The following is a 22,064-nucleotide window of genomic DNA, read 5'->3' as shown; positions in this document are numbered from 1 at the left end:
TCTCGGTCATGAGCAGCGGATTCCAAGCAAAGTTGTGTCACCACAACATGATGCCGATGGTGTACACGTTTTGCAGACAATTAGTTGTTGGTGTTGATATACATTTTCTATCCGTTTATATCTGGCCTAACACAACTGTTTGGCAAGTTTTCTACTCCTGGCACACACTTTGCCGTTAAGTTTGATTGAAGTTATATTACTAGCAACAATGCAGTTGTCATTGCTACAATGCTTACGTTATTACGATGCTACTACTAAAACAAATAAATATAAAAACTCACCAGGTATACCAACTGCCTCGACAACCCTCTGCCAAGCTAGCTGTTAGCATCCATGTAGTCATACAAATACGTATCACACAGTAAGCTATAGGGAAATCACTGCAAAAAGTTGACTCTGAGTCAACTTTGGATTGAGCGGGGAGAGCGGGAAACATCCGAAACGATCTGAAGAGAAAACGCAAAACTGCCGTTGCGTTCTCACTTTTTATTCCGCGTTTAGACCATGGATGTATTAAGAGAACTGGATACAGTGTTCGGTGGGAAGCCCCGTACATTCCAATGAGAGTGCTAAAAAGTGCATAAAGCAAACATGGAGCTCGGGTCTTCCGCATTGACCGGCCCATGACGTCACCATAGACAGTATAGAAGAATGGACCAACAGATCCTGTGTCTCTGGACGGAGACCAGTGAAGGATATTAGAAGCACTTTTCCGGTGATGGCTGAGCGTTACTGCGCAGCCTCCAACTGAGAGAGACGACGTAGATGTGACGTGAGCAACCTGTCTGAAAGTGTGAAGTCTTCTGGTAGCTGTGCCAAGAGATATCTCAATCATTCCCAATCTTACAGAGACGGAGAGCGTAGTTATATGTAAGGAGATAACATGGGCACAGGCTAATTATTGCTAACTAAAATGTTAGTTAACATTAGTAATTAAACCTAAACAGCTCATGTAAGTCAAAACTGCCTGCAAGCTTCTCCTGTATTATACACAGAGGTGTATAAAGTACTAGAGACCCATACTTGAGTAAAAGTACAAGTGCTCTATCAAAAAGTGTCTTAAGTAGAAGTGCTCTTTAAGCACAACACTTAAGTAGAAGTACTAAAGAATTCAAAAATGTTTGTACTTAAGTATTGCAAGTAGTTTATTTTAAAATGTAGTACTCAAGTACTGAAAGTAAAAGTACAAGTATTGTGTTATTTAGTTATTAAAGAAAGCAGTCAAAAGTTTGAATATCATATTGTTTATATTATGTCAAATGTTTAGCCTAAAGGTCTTTTTATAGTTGTGCGTAGTATCGACAGCGCAGGGTCCGGCGTAGACGCAGACCCCTCTGTGTCTACGCCGGACCCTACACCGTAGCCTGACGACCCTACGCCGTAGCCTGACGACCCTACGCCGTAGCCTGACGACCCTACGCCGTAGCCTGACTCTCTCACTTCTCTCTCTACCACACACTCCCCACACACACACACGGCTCGATGCACACACCAGCGCACAAGAATAAACATCAGACCACTTATCTAGGCTATGGCGAGAGCGCTGCATGGAGCCTCCGCACAACTGTAAAACGGCCTTAAGGCTGTAGCCAAAAGAATTAACAAATATTAATTATATTAAAAATAACAAATATTAACAAATACTGAAATAAAATGTACAATTTTCACACTGTGCAAGTAAAATGAACATCCTCTCCAGCACAGTAACGATTAAAGCCCCCAAAATGTTATCACACACTAGCTAGTAACGTGTGATGAACAGGAAAGTTAACAAGCTAGCAACATACAGATAAACTAGCAGCTTCACATCACAGGGTCAAACGGTTAACATTCACTGCAGACTGAAACAACTCAGGAATAGCTTCATCTGCTGCAACAACAGCTAAATAGAAAGAGTGCAAACTTACATCGTCTCTGACTTCTGAACGGACAAGCGTAATGAAAAGAAACACGACGTGATCTCTGGGATTTCTTACGTAAATTACTGAATAATCTTACGTACACACACTGTAACCTACACAGTCTCCGTAGCGTGAGGAATTCACAACAGTAACAAGTAACGATGCAGCACATAAAAAATCTATCGGAGTAAAAGTATTAAACTCATCCAAAATATGTACTCAAGTAAAAGTGGAAGTAGGAGAAAAAAATAATACTCCAGTAGAGTACAGATACAGCCTTTTGGTACTTAAGTAGAGTAGTGAAGTAGTTCTACTTCGTTACTATACAGCTCTGACTATAAGGTAATTCCTCTACTATGCGACCGTAAGTCGCTAGTTGTTAACCTATTTTTACAAAAGCATCTGCTACGGAGCCATAACGTGAGGTACAAGGTAATGGAGCCTTTTATACATTGTCGTGTTTCTTTAGAAATAAACAACGGACAAATAGAGTCTTTAAACACTTAAGATGTAAAATTATTCGCTGTCAAAGTGACGTCACAATGAATGGCAGTCAATGGAATGCTAATGGGAGGTGATCGTTTTGTAGCATCAAAATGGCGCCATCGGAGGTTCGAGTTCTGAAGCGAAGCTTACCCCCTTGGACGTCACTGTCGGTACACGATCCGTTCCACCTGCACGATCCGTTCTGCACATGCGCAAGATAATACTGTTTTACCGAGGATACGACCTGCACGATCTGTTCCACAATAGCCTATGGCTAGCCTCCACCGGGAAGCTAACGTTAGTTTAGCTAACAGCTAATTCGGCTTACCGCTAGCTGACAGTCTAAAATAACGTTAAGTCAAACTTAATGGGAAAAGCAGGCACAGCTAAATTAAGACTTCACAGTAATAATAACAATAAAGACAAATATTGAGTGATTTGTATTTTAAATGAGGACAAGTAAAGTAGAACTGACGTAACAGCTGTTATATATGTTAACTTTTATTTTCAAGTTTTATTTTGAGGGTCTTTTAAAGTTATTACATGCTGTCTCAGCTAGCGGTTAGCCGAATTAGCTGTTAGCTAAACTAACGTTAGCTTGGCTGTCGACCAGAAGCGTGGAACAGATCGTCGTAAATCGGATCAGAATGGATCGTGTACCGACAGTCACGATGGACATGCGCACCAGCAACAGTTTGTTTGTGTTGTCGTAGCAACAGGTAGCAACATAGCTACTCGTTCATGAGCTTCTCTCTCATGTCTCTTACAAGTGGCGAACTCATGAACTTGCCGTTTTCATTGTCTAAAATATTCACTAACATTAAACATTGTGTTTTCGTTGTTCCTGATCGTTTACATGCTCAGCTAAATAAACGATGGATGTATTTAGACAACCAAGGAGACTTAATCATTATGTCGAGCAACTAGCTAGCTACTAAGGTTAGCCTGCAGAGCTCATCCATGGCTTCATCCCTCATCCACGTTACAAGCTTTACAGCTTACAGCCCTTGGATGTATCATAAGAACCAAGGCGATGTAAACTGCTATGTCTGTAGTAACGTTATGTAGGCATATCTATGTATAGTATTACCGTAATACATCCATGCTAGCTACTGCTAATAGCTACTAGCCGATAGCCCTGCCAGTTTGGGAAACGCTTCATACATTACATACAGGTTACAGGCATTATAACATACTTACATCCCTCGGGTGGATCATAAGATAACACCATGGACATATTAATAGAACACATGGTGAATTACAACCATTAACTTTATCCATTATTACAGCTAGCTACGGGAGCTCGGGAGAACAGTCATGTGAGCGGGCGGGCGCAGTCCCGCGGCTCTCCTCGCGTCCATTATGCGCGTTCGTCATTCCTTTTAGAGAATGACGAGTTTTAATAACTCTGGATTCAGCTTCTAGTGAATGTTAAAAAAATAATTTAATTTTAAACAAGGACCCTATAAGTGTTCGGGCTGGTAGGTTGGTGTACCTCAAAAAAAATTATCCGCTGAAATATAGAAGTTTCTTTCGCCATGAAAAAGTCTATGTGAAAAGTTTTTCTGGGCCATGGGGTGCAGTACCACAGTTATCCGCTAAGCCCATGTTGGCTTTTAGACATGGCGCTCTTCCTGGGGGCTTGGTTTAGATGGAGACCACTGAAGGCTGTTAGAAGCACTTTTCCGGTGTTACTGCGCAGCCTCCAACTGAGCTTGAAGACGTAGATGTGATGTGAGCAAACTGTCTGAAAGCTGGAAGTCTTCTGGTAGCTGTGCCAAGAGAAATCTCAATCATTCCCAATCTTGAGACTTGCTTGTGACTTGCACATGTGTGACTTACTCCCACATCTGATTATAATATATCAGGTGGTGATTCTCTGACTCAGTGCCGGCCCTTGGCATAGGCCATATATATATATATATATATATATATATATATATATATATATATATATATATATATAAAAGGCTAACTGAGAAAACATTGGAGAACCCTTTTGCAATTATGTAAGCACATAATGTAATCTGAAAACTGCTGCCCTGGTTTAAAAACAACAACACAACTGATCTCAGCTGGTATTCTGTCTGGAATGGAGTGGAATGGAAATCTAAATCTAAGTGACCGGTAGTGTATATATGGCCTATGTCAAGGGCCGGCACTGAGTCAGAGAATCACCACCTGATGAAAATGAAACCTTTATGCCACTAGGGTGACCTGCTAAACAAAATAAAAAAGAACATCAACAACCATATATGGCAGCACATAATATAACATAAAAACATGAGCATCATACAACATCTTTAAAAGCATAATTTTGGAAATCAATAAAGGGCATCTAGTTTAAGTTTAAGAAAGTGCCAAATTCAGACCATGTTCAGAGCATGCTAGTCAACTAGAGAGGTCATGTCTGGTTCTGGAAACAGGGTTTAGGATCATTATAATCAAAGGTGCATTCCATTAAGTTTGGCAGTTTTAGGGCCTTCCTAAATGTTATTAGTGGCAACTATGCATTTCCTGCTGGGACAGGTCTGCTGTAAAAAAAAGTCTACCACATTAGCTAATGGTGTTGTTGTCTTTTTTGGTGCTGTAAGCAGTGGGAGTCTTGTTGGTGGTCTCCTTGTTGGACTTTGTTTTCCAGTGGGTGATGCAAACAGCCAGCACCATAATCAGCAGCACAAAACCCACACCCACGCAGTACCAGTGGTGAAAGAGAAACCAAGAGGAACCTACAGATGAAACCGAAGAAATACAGAGAAATTACAGAGAAATGACTGTTACTCATTTTTTTTGAGAACTGAATAACACGCTGTGTAGTGATGGGACAACCGACTCTTTTACGGGAGTCGGTTCAACCGGACGGTCGTTGGTTGGCCTACTGAGTTAATAGATTCGGTTTGCGTGCCCTCGGCGGGGGGGGGGGGGGGGTGTGATCGCGTTTAACTTTACATATCTATCAAGATAACATTACGTGTATTTGTATGATATAGGCCTAATACTTTCCCCTTGGTAATGTAGCATATGAATTTCCTAGACACCCGTTTGAATATAGACTTGTGCAGTACCCTCGGTTAGGGTCCTTATTACGGTCTCGTTCGGTAGCCTGGTGAGCGGTCTCCTTGTGACAGCCTAGCCTAGCTACCACGTAGCAACATTCACTTCTCTAACATTTAACTTAACATAACTACCAAAATAACATGACGTGTATAATGTGATGTACTGTACTTCCCCATCGATAATGTGTGAATTGCCGTGAACACAATCCTCTAAGATGCACCAGAAACAAGGCTCGGTTAATAACTCAAACTTGCCCAGAACCAAGACACCGCTTGATTACATTAGAGTCGAGAGGGCCGGCAGGTTACACGGTTACATTAGAGTCGAGCGGGCCGGCAGGTTACACGGTTACATTAGAGTCGAGCGGGCCGGCAGGTTACACGGTTACATTAGAGTCGAGAGGGCCGGCAGGTTACACGGTTACATTAGAGTCGAGAGGGCCGGCAGGTTACACGGTTACATTAGAGTCGAGCGGCCGGCAGGTTGCACGGTTACATTAGAGTCGAGAGGGCCGGCAGGTTGCACGGTTACATTAGAGTCGAGAGGGCCGGCAGGTTACACGGTTACATTAGAGTCGAGAGGGCCGGCAGGTTGCACGGTTACATTAGAGTCGAGAGGGCCGGCAGGTTGCACGGTTACATTAGAGTCGAGAGGGCGGCAGGTTGCACGGTTACATTAGAGTCGAGAGGGGCAGGTTACACGGCATTAGAGTCGAGAGGGCCGGCAGGTTGCACGGTTACATTAGAGTCGAGAGGGCCGGCAGGTTGCACGGTTACATTAGAGTCGAGAGGGCCGGCAGGTTGCACGGTTACATTAGAGTCGAGCGGCCGGCAGGTTGCACGGTTACATTAGAGTCGAGCGGCCGGCCACAGTAGCAGAAGAATACCAGCTACACAACGGCATTGACATATGCACAACGGCCAACCATTGATATATAATGCCAACGGCACGAATGAAGTAAAAGAAAAAAACAGGAGTGAGTCGGTTCATTGACGTATGGCCCTCGAGTCTCCCGGCTCAGTGACACGAGTCGGGTTAATTAACCGGCTCTTCGGTCAGTTCGTCAACACTAACGCTGTCACGTGTCCTCATATAATCACACTTTTCCTGCCAACAGCAGCTCTGTATCTCCTCTGGTTGTATTATGCTGAATGTTAGGACAAGTCTTTCAGTGCAGCAGACTAGGGTCAGCACTGACACAACACATCTCCTATTTGCATTATTATTATTATTAATAAAAGAATTTTGTATATGAAGGGGACATCCCTTGGCTACTAGCATTTGTAGCATAGCTATACTGCAGATGAATGACGGCAGTACCTAGAGGTCTGCTTTACCCGGCGGTAAATCTCCACTGGATGACTCATTTCAGAAGGGTTGTAAATCGGCAACTTTCCCTCTTTAGCATTTTGCTAGCGCCGTTGCAACCATTAACAACACTGGCTTAGCCGCATCATCCTCCCCAGCTCCACCCTCACATAAAAAATCGACACATCCGGTTGCAAAAAAACAAACAAGATGGCAATGCCCGTATCGGCAAAATCAAGGCTTCATAACGGCAGTCCACAAGCCAGTGACGTCACGGATGCCAGTCCACTAGTTTTGCAGTCTACGGTGGCAACAGGTGGGAAACTTCCAGGGAAATCTGCAGCCTTGAGGGAATACACTTATACTTCCTACAAGCAACTGTGAAATTAGGCCTGCCTACGTAGTTAACCACAATGCAAAAAAGATTCTCTTACCTTGAAGTATGGTCCCTCTCCCAACTGTTAAATGTGTGTTCACATTGGCAATACAATAGTACAGCCCCAGGTCTCTCTCCTCAACACTAGTGATCTTCAGTGCCAGAGATCTTTGCATCAACCCCACGGAGAAACGAGGGCTGACCTGAAACCCTTAAAAAAAGTTGTAGTCAGTTAAAAGCGTACCAAATCATACTCCATGTTCTTTAATTAGGACTTGCAAAGTTATCCCTCTTTCCAAGCTCGACCAAGCACAACATGCATGTGTGTCTCCTGAGGACAGGTATACTTAACCTCTGCATCTCAAGAGGAGTCAGGTGATAAGCTACTACAGTTGTGCTCATAAGATTACATACCCTGGCAGAATTTTGTGAAATACTGGCCAGTTTTTTGAAAATATGACTGATATGACATCCAGAAAACTGCTCTTTTATTTAGGGATTGCGTTCAGGTGAAGCCATTTATTATCACAAATTGTGTTTGCCCTTTTTAAATAACAATGATGACTGAAATCACCCAAAATTGCCCTGATCAAAAGTTTACATACCTTTCAATGAACCATTTTACTGAACCATGAGAAAAGCAAAAAGAGCTGTCAAGATTTGCGAGAAAAGGTAGTTGAAGTTGCATAAATCAGGTAAAGGATATAAGATATCCAAAGATTTAAAAATGGCGGTTAGTAGTGCTCAAAGTTTGATAAAGAAATGGAGGATTTGTGGTGCAGTGGATTTGACATTGTCATGTTTCGTCCCTGTGTCAAGTTGTTGTTTTGAGTTTGTTACATTTTCTGTTTTGTTTTCCAATTCCTGTTTTATTTTGAAGTTTTCTCTCTCCCTGGTGTGGTCTTGTTTTACGTCCTGCTAGTGTTTTTCCGCTTGTGTGATTACCTGTCAATGCCCTAATGTGTTGCACCTGTGTCTAATTTAGTTTTGTATTTAAGTTCTGTCTTGCCCTCTCTCCAGTGTGAGATTGTCTGTTTCCTATGTGTTGAGCGTTTGAGAGATTGGGCTGCCAGAATAAAAATAAAAAAAATAAAAAAACCATTACTGAGCAATAAAATATGCCAAACGGCACCTGTACAAGCCTAAGAATTTCAGGAACAAAGTCATTTGGAGTGATGAGACCAACATTTAACTTTATTGTCAGTATGGAGGTGGATCTCTAATGTGTAAGGTGTGAGCTACAGAGGCACAGGACATTTAGTCAAAGTTGATGGCAAGATGAATGCAGCATGTTATCAGAAACTAATGGAGGAAAATTTGCACTCATCAGCCTGAAAAAGCTCTGCATGGGACATACTTGGACTTTCCAACATGACAACGATCCGAAGCACAAGGCCAAGTCAACCCTTCAGTGGCTACAGCAGAACAAAGTGAAAGTTCTGGAGCGGCCGTCACAGTCTCCTGACCTCAATATCATCAAGCCTCTTTGGGGAGAACTCAAAAGGTGCCGTTTATGCAGGACAACCCAAGATGTAGGGGACCTGGAGGCTTTTTGTCAAGAGGAATGGGCATCTCTACCATCTGGGGAATAAGGTACCACAGCTATCACAAAAGACTGCAAGTTGTTCTTGATGCAAAAGAGGGCAATACACTGTATTAAGATCTAAGGGTATGTAAACATTTGAACGAGGATCATCTCATTTTCTTTTTTGCTAGGTTTTGTTTTGATTGCACTATTCTGTAATACTTTATGGTTTAATTTGAATCTCATTTAAATAAAAGTACCATGTTTTGCCTGGTAACTCGTGTTTTCTTAAAAGAATGGTACACATTTCACAAATTCTGCCAGGGTATGCACACTTATGAGCACAACTGTACTTATCCAAAAATATATATTTTCTGTTCTGGGTTCCCAGTTTTGTTCACAACACACTTGCCACCTAAATAGTGTTATGTAGTGTGACCATTTAATTAGGAGTTTTAGGCCGGTTACAAACTGGCTGCATGGTGTGAGCGTGCCAGCTGCGTGGCGTGTCCGTTTATATTTCGGCTCCCATGTTAACAGGTTAGAGCTTACCCACTGCCTGCCTCGAGCCACGCCGAAAACGCGTGTATGCTAGAAATGGAACCGACGCCTATTTTTCACGCGACACGCAAGTGTGTTGGAAGCGTTTGCAGGCAAAATAGAAAAGGAAAAAGATGCTTATGTCATTTAGACACTTTTAATAATTAATAAATGACATGTTGATGTTTGAAAGTCTCCAGGTCTTGATATAAATGTAATTTTAAAAAGAGAAAATTGATTTTCTAATATTGCACCTGTCAATACAGAACGAAATATTCTGGAGCCTATTTTGGCGTCAATACTGGCGATGTCTTTGCTGTAATCAAATCAGTATGTTTGTTTATGTTTAATATAGTATTTCATTTTATCAATGGGGAAACATACATGTGTCCAGACAAGGCTAGCAGCAACAGCACCGCGTCAGACATGTTTCAGGTGTGTAAAGACAGAAAAATCCACGCAGCTGACACGCAACAGAAACTCCACGCCACGCAGGCAGTGTGTAACCGGACTCTACAGCTCTCTACAGCCTCAGTTGAGTTTAGAGCTCAGTTTTTCCTGGGACCACATTTTGTTCAAATCAACATTTGATATCATGCTCTACCTTGTACTGGTTGTCCGTTTCTGAGGCTGGCGCGGAGCACCACAGTGGGGGTGAGGTCAGGGTTGTGCCTAAGCCACGTGGTATCATAAAGATAGGAGATGTTACAGCCAAGAGTGACTGTTGATCCGTACTGGACATGTTGGACCTCAGCCGCAGGCACAAATGGCATCCAAAAACCAGCCATGGTGATAAACCCTAAAGTGGATCAAATGGACATCAACTTTACCAATGAATGCTGTGCTTAATCTCCAAAAAAAAAATTTTGATGCAAATTTAAATAACAGTTAATTGACATGAAAACAACTCCGTTTCAAAGCTACTTTTTACAACTTTTGTCCATATTACAAAGTGCGCTGACGCCGGGGATCTCTTCTGTTTCCTTGAAATTCCTTGGAACTGGAGGATTGCCATTCAAGTCCCCTGACCATGGCAGCCCCCTCGCTCTGACTTCTCTCCATTTAATGCATGTTTATAGGTCCTGTTTGCATGTGTGTGTATTTCAGGCCTGGGTGTGTAATGTGTAGAAGAACAGAGGCAAAAAATTGAATTTCCCCGAATAGCAAATTGTGTGGTTACTCAACATTATCAGGAAATGACTTGAAATATGAAATCTCATAAAATGTCAAAATACACTGGAAGGGGCCTTGAAGTGGATCAATAGATCTTCTTACACTCAGATATCTGCATACGAATGCAGAATCTGTTGGAAACGGGACAAGATTCTGCACCATCATATAGCCAGCTAGGAGAATAATGAATGCATAAGTAAAGGCGTTCCGCTTCGAGTGACAGGTGGCTGCCGTCACAGAAGGCAAGCGTAGACTGTAGGCTTTATTCAGCCCGCCTCGGCTCCATCCACGCTCCACACCTTCGCCCATTTTATGGTTAGCCAGGAGTTAGCCGATGTCAGGCGCTGCCGAGATGGCGACCACCAGGAGCTGCCTGACCTTCAATTTTGCTCTTCAGAAACCTATGGGTGACATCCAGGGGCGGACTGGGGCACTGTAGCCACACCTGGTCACATTACCTGACCAATGCAGCCCCACCCACAAACACGTGCATTCACTAATCAGTCCCTGCAGAAAAACGTGATTATGCGATCGCATAATTCAATGCATAATCAGCCAAAGTCCGCATATTTATGCGGGGGCCGCATTTTTTCAAATACGCCGCACTTTCGCCGCATAAATTGCCAATTTCCGTGCTAAATATGCAGGGCTTGCATGATTTCATAATCCCCGCATTTTCGTTGCAAAAAAAGTCACATATATCTTAGCAGAAAGTTGAAAAATTTTGCGTTTACTTCACACAAGAGCAGCCATTTTCCCCTGTTGCCATGGGAACGTTATGACGTGACGTAATTTCACGATGTAAACGTCATCGAAAAGCAGGGTGTTCACTTTTTTTTCCTCTTTTTCATCAAACCGCAATTTTTGCAAGTTCCTGCAATTTCATTGCATAAAATTGCATAAATATCCCGCATATTCCATCGCATTTTTTAAGAAAACGTGCCGCATAATCAAGGATTTTTGCCCACAACAATCACACAAAAAACTCAGCATTTTTCTGGAAGGACTGACTAATTACATTTGTGTACAGATGGTGAAAATGATATAAGCAGTACCTTATGTAACATTTAATTTAAGTGACTGGCAAACAATGCTTAGTCATTTTTAAAGAGCACACATTTATAACAAATGTATGCATACAGTAAAAACAAAAGTAGAGTAGTGTTGTAGGGTCTGTATTTTGCCTGTTTATGCTGTTTGTATGCTGGTACTGTCATTCTCTACAGTATTTTGTTGCTTTTTTTTGTCACAGTATGTCCATTTGATTCTCCTTGTTTCTCTCTGTTGACACTACATATCGTCTGTCTGATCCTCCATCTTTTCATCTGTTTTAACTCTCCAACTTCTGCAATTATAATTCAATAATAATGAATAATTATTAATAAGTATGACCTAATGTACAGTTAAGTTTAAATGTATCTATCTACATGTAGACATCATTAGGATTATTGTCATATGTGTTCCCCTCTACTGTAGAGTTAAGTACATTTGTGTGTCACTGTGGTTTTTCCTAGCTCTACCTCACTCCTCCCTGTCTCTGCTAGGCCTACAGTAGCATCCTTCCTCACAGCACTGGTAAAGGAAGACCAGGGGCCTCATGTATAAACGTTGCGTCCGCACGAAAAGCTTGCGTACGCTGGTTTTCACAGACACTTTGTGATGTATAAAAAATTAACTTGACGTGAGAATGTGCGGGCCGTCCGCAAAGTCTTTTCTGGCTCTGTAACGTGGCGAATTCTAACTGAAAAGTGCAGAAAATCACTAAACATTACAAAATAAAGTTTCCACTACAGTTACTGGCATACGTCTGTAACGTTGTCTATGAAAAAGAAAAAAATGATATCCGCTGATACTCCATAAAAGTTTGATCATTTATGTGGACAATGTTTCACATCTTTCACACACCTGTTTAATTCGCAGGCTACGTAATCTCTGTTAAACATGAGGACGGAAAATGATTGATAAATCCACTTAGAAAATACTTTCAGTCATCCTCTGTATTTCCCATAGATGAAATATCTTACTCGAGGAAAATTACACGGAAAATGCAATAGTGTCTAGTGTCCAAGTCGCACAGGAGGCGGGATGCACGGATCCATATCCCCAGGAACAAACGCTGTGTCGGGGGGACTAACTCATGTGATGTGTCATTAATCCCGTGGATGATTTGTAGGCTATAGTGAACAAGGTGTACCCGGTCCACCAAACAATGGGCCGTCTTGACTGTCTTAATTCTGCCCATATTTCTGTTACTGTAGTTCTATTTACTATTTCATTATTTCCTCCATGCGTGGCACAGCGGAACCACTGTCACCTGCCGTGGAGACGCTGGCCTCACTAACCTCTCCTCCTCTGAGTCTGGCCTCACTAACCTCTCCTCCTCTGAGTCTGGTCTCACTAACCTCTCCTCTTCTGAGTCTGGTCTCACTAACCTCTCCTCCTCTGAGTCTGGTCTCACTAACCTCTCCTCCTCTGAGTCTGGCCTCACTAACCTCTCCTCCTCTGAGTCTGGCCTCACTAACCTCTCCTCCTCTGAGTCTGGCCTCACTAACCTCTCCTCCTCTTCAACCTTTTCTTTTATTGCTTATCCAAGATGACAAACCTCCAAACGGAACATTTTTTTCTCGCCTCCACCTCCGCAATCAGCACCTCAACCTCAGTCAGTGAAGTTTTTTTTTTTTTTTCATCTGCAGCGGGATAACCCGTTGTGATTCGACAAAGAATGACGTCGGGGACGCATTTATAGTAATTTCCCTATTAATTTATGGGAGGAGGCAAGGCGGGGTCAGTCTCATTTATGTGCGCTCAATTTCACGTGGATTGTCATGTATAAAGGAAAGGTGCGCAGGACCTGGCGTACGACCGGTTTTATACATGTGAATATTTCTCTTTTATATAGACCTTAGTGGTCCTCTAATACTGTATCTGAAGTCTCTTTTATATAGACCTTAGTGGTCCCCTAATACTGTATCTGAAGTCTCTTTTATATAGACCTCAGTGGTCCCCTAATACTGTATCTGAAGTCTCTTTTATATAGACCTTAGTGGTCCCCTAATACTGTATCTGAAGTCTCTTTTATATAGACCTCAGTGGTCCTCTAATACTGTATCTGAAGTCTCTTTTATATAGACCTTAGTGGTCCCCTAATACTGTATCTGAAGTCTCTTTTATATAGACCTTAGTGGTCCCCTAATGCTGTATCTGAAGTCTCTTTTATATAGACCTTAGTGGTCCCCTAATGCTGTATCTGAAGTCTCTTTTATATAGACCTTAGTGGTCCCCTAATGCTGTATCTGAAGTCTCTTTTATATAGACCTTAGTGGTCCCCTAATGCTGTATCTGAAGTCTCTTTTATATAGGCCTTAGTGGTCCCCTAATACTGTATCTGAAGTCTCTTTTATATAGACCTTAGTGGTCCCCTAATACTGTATCTGAAGTCTCTTTTATATAGACCTTAGTGGTCCCCTAATACTGTATCTGAAGTCTCTTTTATATAGACCTTAGTGGTCCCCTAATACTGTATCTGAAGTCTCTTTCCTGAAATTCAGCCTTGGTGCAGAATTACAGCCACTAGAGCCAGTCCCACAATGAGCTTTCCTTAGGATGTGCCATTTCTGTGTCTGTAGCTTTAAATGCTATTGAGGAGGAGAGAGGGGGGGGCAAGGTGGAGGGTGGGGGTGTGGCCTTGACCAACTGCCACTTTGCTCGTTTGAAAGCCATGATCTCTCTCTCTCTCTCATGGATGGACCAAATTCTCTGGGCGGGCAAAGCAGAGAAAGGGGAGGTAACCTTGCTCCTTATGACCTCATAAGGAGAAGATTCCTGATTGGCCCATCTGAGCTTTCATTTTCTCAAAGGCAGAGCAGGATACCCAGGGATCGGTTTACACCTATCACCATTTCTAGCCACTGGGGGACCATAGGCAGGCTGGGGGAACTAATGTTAAAAAACCTCAAAGTGAAATTTTCATGCCATGGGACCTTTAATACAATGTAGGCTACTGTCAAAAAACACTGGAGCAAACTAGAAGTAGCGTGAATTGCATGAAAATGACTTGAGCTAGCTGTATTTTCTGTTTTTGTTCTTACATCTACGGCACTATTGTCCTGCGCAGCAGCCAAATTTAAACGTTTTGGCAGCGTCGGACGAAGAGCCCTTTTTTTTGCTTTCTCAAAGTTTTTCCCGTTTTACGGTCCATTATCTAGCTTTTACTGGCAACCAGCTTTTAGCTCGTTGTGACGGGTTGCATCGCTGCCCTCACGGTAGCGATGCGCTACCTAGTTTATCTCTCAAAGACTGAGTGTAAATGTTGCCTGTATATGTTTTGTTAGCGTGTCAATATGCTCTGTTACTTATCATACTGGTTTCAAATCATCTGTTAAACTAGCCATTCATCAAATTCCCCACAGTAATCCCGTAGCGTTCTAGTGCACATATTTAACATCTAATACTGCGACCGTGGTGAAGTTAGTTTGATGTTGGATATTCGACAGATATTTGGATATTCATTTCAGGTTCATCATCAGTTTCTGCTGTGCTTTCACTCCGTCTCGGCAGAAAACAATAGGACACCCATTTGCTCCTAACTGCTTGGTTTTTACCTAGGGACCGTCAATAAATTACGTTCTGAACTTTATTTCCGATAGCTTGTATATCAGATGTTCTAAACACCCCAGACCAATGCAGAACTGTTCTTCAATGTGCTACAAATGAGACACACTACACTATAAATTAATATTTTGCATCTCCTTTTTTTTTTTTATGAATTCTTTTAAGAACCCCATTAATTTCCTATGGAAAACGGCTTTTTGTTCAATAGCGTCCAAGTTATGGAACCCAAACACCCCAGACCAATGGAGAGCTGTTCTGCAATGTGGTACTAATAAGACACACCTCCCTATGAATTAATATTTTGCACCTACTATTTTATTTACATTTTTTTAAGAATCCCATTCAATTCCTATGGAAAACAGCGTTTTGCTCAATAGCGTCCAAGTTATGGGACCCAAACACCCCAGACCAATGCAGACCTGTTCTGCTATGTGGTACAAATGAGACACACCTCACTATAAATTAATACTGTGCACCTACTGTTTTATTTACATTTCTTTTTTATTAATCCCATTCATTTCCTATGGAAAACCCATTTAAGAATCCCATTCAATTGCTATGGAAAACAACGTTTTGCTCAATAGCGTCCAAGTTATTGGACCCAAACACCACAGACAAATGCAGAACTATTCTGCTATGTGGTACTAATGAGACACATCTCACTATGAATTAAAATTTTGCACCTACCATTTCCAGGGTTCCTACACATTTCTCATTTCAAAATTCCTTACTTTTTCCATACTCTATTATTTTTAACCATCAGCGCACATTTTTTGTAGATGTAAACATCCTACTGTTAAGGACACATAAGGTAGGCCTAATCTAAAGCATTCCAGTTAGAAATGTATTGAGCTGGTCATTAAAGGGGAGAATTTTGATAGAAAAAAACCTGACCTGGATCGGTCCTAGCAAACTGGAGTTGTTGCAGCTATGTGTACAAGCGTCCACTGAACTAAAACGGCAGTTGTTGGGGCAAGTTTTAGAGTGCCTTTGTGCCTCTTAACAGACACAAAATGCAATAAATATATCTTTGCCACATGAACAGGGCCCTAACGTGACAACAAGATAACAACACAACAACAAGAGAGTATAGTTCCCGGTTTGTTTACTGTTAGAAGATGGCTGTGTCTCATGTTACGTTGTTTTTTGTACACGCTGTGACTCTACAAATCACAACATGTAAATAGGAACATGTTGGCGTTATTTTGTCACTTTTGTCACAATTGGGAGCAGTAGGCTAGTTGGAACCAGTTACCTGCAGGATCTGTGCTAGGCTAAGCTAATGCTGGAACCATCAGACAGCGTTACAGCACGCACGGAGATGAGAAGGGTATGTATCGACTTGTCTTACTCTGGGGGTTAAGGTGAATAAGCTAAAGTCCCAATAAGTCGGCGTGTTCCTTTAAGAGTTCCTGACTTGAAGACCTCAAAGAGCGACCAGGAGTGTGTGCGTGCAGTAGTTCCTGGATGTACGAGGGAGCTTGGCCATGTAAGGCTCTATAGGTAATAGTTAAAATTTTAAAATTCACTCTAAAACCAATCGGTAGCCAGTGAAGAGCCTTAAGCACAGGAGTAATGTGCGACCTCCTGCTGGTCTTAGATAAAAGTCTTGCTGCTGCATTCTGTACGACTTGCAGTGTGCCCAAGGAGGATTTGTTTAAGCAGGTGTATAGTACATTGCAATAATCCAAACAAGAAGAAACAAAAGCATGAACAAGCATCTCCATCTCTCTTTGAGAAACCACAGATCTAATTTTAGCAATGTTCCTGAGATGGAAAAAACAGGAACGAACCACAGACTTCACATGACTGTTAAAACACATAGATTTGTCAAAAATGACACCCAGATTACGCACAGCATTACAGTCTGAAACTGATAGAGTCCCAAAGGCCTGCCTAATCCTAGGGGTAATGTTGTCTGGGGCAAAGATCATCACCTCAGTTTTGTCAGAGTTTAATTGCAAGAAATTGTCAGCCATCCATTTGTTAATGGAGGCTAAACAATTGTGCAACAAGGACAGTTTGTCTAGCTTATCGTTTATGAGAGGGTCGTATTTGGCCCTCTCCGTGCCGCATACAGACAGCCGATGCAGATGGACAGACAAACGGGGCTATAAACTCACCCGTAACACTCCAGGTGCATCCACCACCGCACTCCCCCATAGAGGATCGGATCAGCAGCAGTGTTTGGCGATCGTACACCCACGCCGTTGACACAACATTTGTTGACAAACTCAGTAGCAATATAGCACAGGAAACAAACAAAACGAGACTGGACGAGCAACCAGCAGCAGCGGGGAAGGGGGGGGTGTGTGTGTGTGTGTGTGTGTGTGTGTGTGTGTGTGTGTGTTTGCACGCAGGGCATGTGATGCGTCAGTGCAGTAGTGTTGGAGTAGTAGAGCTTGTAGCTGCATGCTGCTTCTGCTGGCCCCTCTCTGCTTTCAGCTACTGCCACCGGATAGCCCTTTGTTTTCAGGGGTGAAAAGGGGAGCCGAGTGTGTAAGCCTCCTCAGCTGGTACATAGCCTCTCCACTGCCAAGATCTCGTACACGCCTCCCCTTGGCACACATGGTAACTGGTCCCTTGTGGCTGCAGGCTAAGTTGTACAGGATCTCGGAGCAGCAGTGGGCCCCAGAGACGTGGCATTTAGGCCCATTGGTGAGTGGAAACGCCCTGATGCCCGTCACCACTGTCCCAGTTATGGGTAAATAGCCCCAGCTATGTGTAAAGACCCCGACGGCAGCTCAGGTGGAATATGGTGGTGTGAGAACTAGGGATGGTGGATTGCGTTCATAACGTTGCTCCGCTGCATGCTTGAAGTGACATGTCTTTAACGTTAGCACAGTAACGTTAGCACGGTAACGTTAGCACGGCCGAGTAACGTTACGGTAACGTTAGAGCGACGGGCAGCAACGTTGGCTAAATTATGTTCGATTTTTTAGAAACAAAAAACTTGGGAACAACAGACGGCTCCTCTCTTGAGCACACGTTGTTCTGGTGTATCTCCGGTCTTTCTTCATCCTCTAGCTAACTCTCTTCTCTGTTCTTGAATGTGCAGTACTGACCGGAGCCTCTCCCAGTTTAACAGACTGTTATGCTACCTGGCAAGCTAGCTAGGCTAGCAGCTATAATGTTACCCAGCATGCCGTTGGGCGGTGTAGCTACATTTGTAAATGTAAAATTATTATTTAGTTTAAAAGGTAACAGAGGTGGGGTGGCCTCTAGCTCTCCCAGTAAGAGCGTAGGCCCCATGTTGGCTGAGTCTTGCAGGGTTCAAATCCGACCTGCTGCCCTTTGCTGCATATCATCCCCCATCTCTCTCCCCCTTTCATATCTATCCACTTTAAAATAAAGGGAAAAAGCCCCAAAAAAATAATCTTAAAAAAAAGGTAACAGAGGTTAACAGGTAGTCTTTGTGGCTTAACGGCGTCTCTTTTGTTTATAAAGGAAAGCTTGCCGCGATCGGCGAGTTTAAATGATGCTAGCACTTCCAGGGTAACAGGAAGTTATTGGAATTATGAGTAATTATTTCATTGGCCGTCAAGGCTTTGTGAAATGTTTTTGTGAATCATATAATTAATCTTCGGTAAATTTCTAGAATAATAGATCTATTCATTTTGGCTGTTTTGAGCTTTTATTGTCTACTTGCCTGAGCCACCCCTGTATTGTAGTGTTGTTGGTATGTTCCAGTTCCAGGGCCGCGCTACAGGTCTTTATAGACTGGCCGTTTCAGTTGCTCGAGCTAGAGGAGCGAGGACGTAAGTCTGTGGAAGGCTCTGGAGCCGGTTGCACCAACAGGGCTTTACTAAGCCTGGTCCTAACTGCTAAGTAAGTCTTAGTTAAGACCAGTCTTTAGAGTTGACCTAACGTCGATTGCACCAACCAAACTTAAGCCTAGGCTTAACTACGCCTGGTCTTAGCGTTGCGCGTTCATGTGTTGTTGACCAGCAGCGTGCGTTGCTAGGTTACGCTGTAAACTATCTTCCGCTGTTTTGTTAACTTGTAACGTTAGCCGTATCAATGGAGGAGCAAAGAAAAAGAAAAGAAAATTTCACCGACATTGAGTAACGAAAGTTAATAGAGCTGTACAGTCAGCACAGACACACACTGACTGCCAAGCAATCAAATACACTAACAAACAACATGGAGACAGATAACAGAGGCCATTAACGATTGCTCTGACTCCGGCTGCCTTCGGACAGAAAGCAATGTAAGAAAGTGGAAAGACCTCCTGAGCAAAGCAAAAAAAGATTTGTCTGCAAAAAAACACCACCCGACCGGCGGGGGTCCTCCCCCAAAAACTTCCGTGTACAGTACCATAATTGTATATATCTTTGGAGAGGATTCCACGGCTTTTATTGGTTTGGTCGGTGCGGAAAGTGGCGGTACCGACATGGAAGAAACTGCTGTCTCTCCAGAGATGGATGTCGATCACTCAAGTGAGAGTGTGATTTGTGAAGGTGTGTATATATATTAGAGTAGCCTAGAATAACAGTTTTAGTAGTTGTCTTATAACAGTAGGCCTATGACAGATTATCTGTATTTTTTAGACTCGATGGAGGACCCAGTCACTCCACAAAGTTCTCACGAACACAGCAGCGGTGCGCCGCCGGTGAAACGGATGAGGAGGCTGGATAATCTTCAGCAGACACTTCTTGAGAAGGAAATTGTTAAAGTGGAGACTGAAACAAAAAAATTACAGACCGAGCAGGAAAAGTTGGAACTTGAAAAACAAAAAATATTGTTAGAAATACAGTTGCTCCAACAACAGATAAACAGGTCATCTTCGCCTATTTCTGAAGAGGATGGGCGGTCTTTTGTAATTCTGTAAATAAGCCTAATGGCAAATTGTGTACAATGAATCAATGACAAATAAAAAAAATTTAAAGTTTAAAAGTTTATTATAGACCTACAGGACTTTCTTTGTGGCTTATTTGTATGGTTTACAAGCTGCAGATAATTGGCAGAATTATTTTTAACATTTATAAAGCATTAATAATGCGTGTACGGACTAGTCGTCCACCGACATCTTCATGCCCTGCATGGTCCACAGGGTCGACACCTTCCTCCGGCCCCGGCTGATGGTGTTGCCTAGGAACAGGGATCCTCTTGGTGACACAGATGTTGTGGAGGACAGTGCACGCTGCTATTACGGTGCAGCGTCGCTCAGAGTGCATCCACATCTCTCCATGAAGACAATGAAACCTAGAAAAAATAGTCAATGATTACTGTAAAACCTAAATGTGTCACTTTTTTACTATTAATAAATGAGCAAAACTTGGCCACTAAATATTTAATATTACTTTTTTTTAATTATTTTGACATATTCGTAGTGAACGCGCATATAGAGAGAAATGCACATAATGGATTACATAATCAGAGAGTAGCCTATGTATTTTCGTTTTGAATTATATTGCTATATTTGCTTCTTATTTATTAAATACAGGCAATTGGTTTATGAAAAATTTATTAAAATTAAGATACAATTTATCCAAAACGAAATTCACTTTAATTCACTGTTCACTTTTCATCTAATATAATATTTTAACAAATATGAAGCAACTGCTAGCCGCCCATGTTTATAGTTTTCAGTGATCTAGTGACAGCACTACATCAGCACCATGGATAGGGGAACAGACACTGCGGAAAGGTTTTTACCTGCGCTTGAGGACGCCGATGCACCGCTCAACGAGTGACCTAGTGGTGGTGTGGATGGTGTTATACCGTCGTTCTTGCTCAGTCCTCGGAGCAATTATAGGCGTCATCAGCCAGTGTTTCAGTGGGTATCCACTGTCGCCGAGAAGCAGCCCGTTTACTCTTCCAGCCTCGAAATCCTGGTATAACACACTCTCCCGGAGGATGTGTGCGTCATGGGTAGATCCAGGCCATCTCGCCACCAAATTAAAGATTTTATAATTGGCGTCACAAGCAATCTGCACATTGATTGAATGGTATCCCTTGCGGTTGACATACAGATACTCATGCCCAGATGGTGCCTGGATCCGGACGTCCCATCGATGCAGCCCACAATACCAGGAATGCCAGAGGCCCGGCGGAATCGGTGTTTCATCACCACTGACTCGGCCTCAGTGGGGAGGTGAGCAGATCGCGGAAGGCGACAGCTCAGTGCGAGTGACACTCTGCGGATGGCCCGACGTGCGGTGGATTTGTGGACATTAATCATATCTCCAATGGTGTTTTGAAACGCACCATTTGCATAAAAACGTAGCGCTATTAACAGCTGTAATGCTGGTGTCAATGCTGCGTTGTGGTTCGATACATACTGTAAGTCGGGTGACAGCTCTTCAACAAGTTCATATATATCCCTCCGACAGAATCGAAACCTCTCTATCAGCTCCTCATCATTGTATATGTCCAATGGATTGCTTCTGTCCCTAATAACTTTCTCCCATCTAAAAGCCCGCTCATTGTAAAATCTGTGTATAAGGCGCGCCATGTCTATACTGTCTTTAGTTATGTGGTTACGAAATGGTTACTATAGAAACATTATCTATCGGATAACGGCTATTAACGCTATTATATGCCTAGATTTTGAATTTATGCCTGCTACTGACTAGGCGTAAGATTTACGCCCGGTCTTAGCGAGAAGAAGACTTAAGCCTGGACGGTGCAACTGTCGTAACTTTTAGGTTGGACTTAGAATGCTGAGTTAAGACCTACTTACCTTAAGACCAGGCGTAAGCCCTGTTGGTGCAACCGGCTCCTGGTGACTAGTTTGAAAAAGTCAACTTATATACAGCTGTATCTTAGTATCTTTGTATCATATAACAATTTTTGACTCTCATGTCAATTTATTTTATTTTTTGTGAAAGGAATTTTTTTCTTCCCTTTTTTGCTTTAATTTTGGTTTTGTCAATTGTTTGTTTTGCCTGTGGGCCTTAATTAGCCTTTCGCCAAGTCCCGCCCCCCTTAGTTACTGTTGCTACGTCTGACAAACAAATGGTCAAACACGACCAGCGCGACAGATTGCCATGACGGGAAGAGGTATACCCGTGCGCGTCAGTGACCTTTTTTGGAGCAATACCTCCGCGATATCCTCCAGATCGAGGAAAAAGGGGTTACAGTA

General features: G+C 42.6%; 1 protein-coding gene across 1 annotated transcript; it reads right to left on the bottom strand.

Annotated features, from left to right (window-relative positions):
• Window positions 1–19,859: 19,859 nt before the first annotated feature.
• Window positions 19,860–21,087, bottom strand: LOC114573938 (putative nuclease HARBI1). Its single transcript, XM_028606181.1, has 2 exons — window positions 20,636–21,087; window positions 19,860–20,182 (listed from the first exon to the last, which is right to left on the bottom strand). Exons 1-2 carry the CDS (start codon window positions 20,740–20,742, stop codon window positions 19,960–19,962), a joined length of 330 nt encoding a protein of 109 aa, XP_028461982.1. The 5' UTR covers window positions 20,743–21,087; the 3' UTR covers window positions 19,860–19,959.
• Between the last annotated feature and the right edge of the window lie 977 nt (window positions 21,088–22,064).

This window comes from Perca flavescens, chromosome 2, assembly GCF_004354835.1.
Source record: "Perca flavescens isolate YP-PL-M2 chromosome 2, PFLA_1.0, whole genome shotgun sequence".
In the NCBI taxonomy this organism is placed as follows: domain Eukaryota; kingdom Metazoa; phylum Chordata; class Actinopteri; order Perciformes; family Percidae; genus Perca; species Perca flavescens.
Note: the sequence above shows the minus strand (reverse complement) of the source record. Positions and strands in the feature narration are given on the sequence as shown.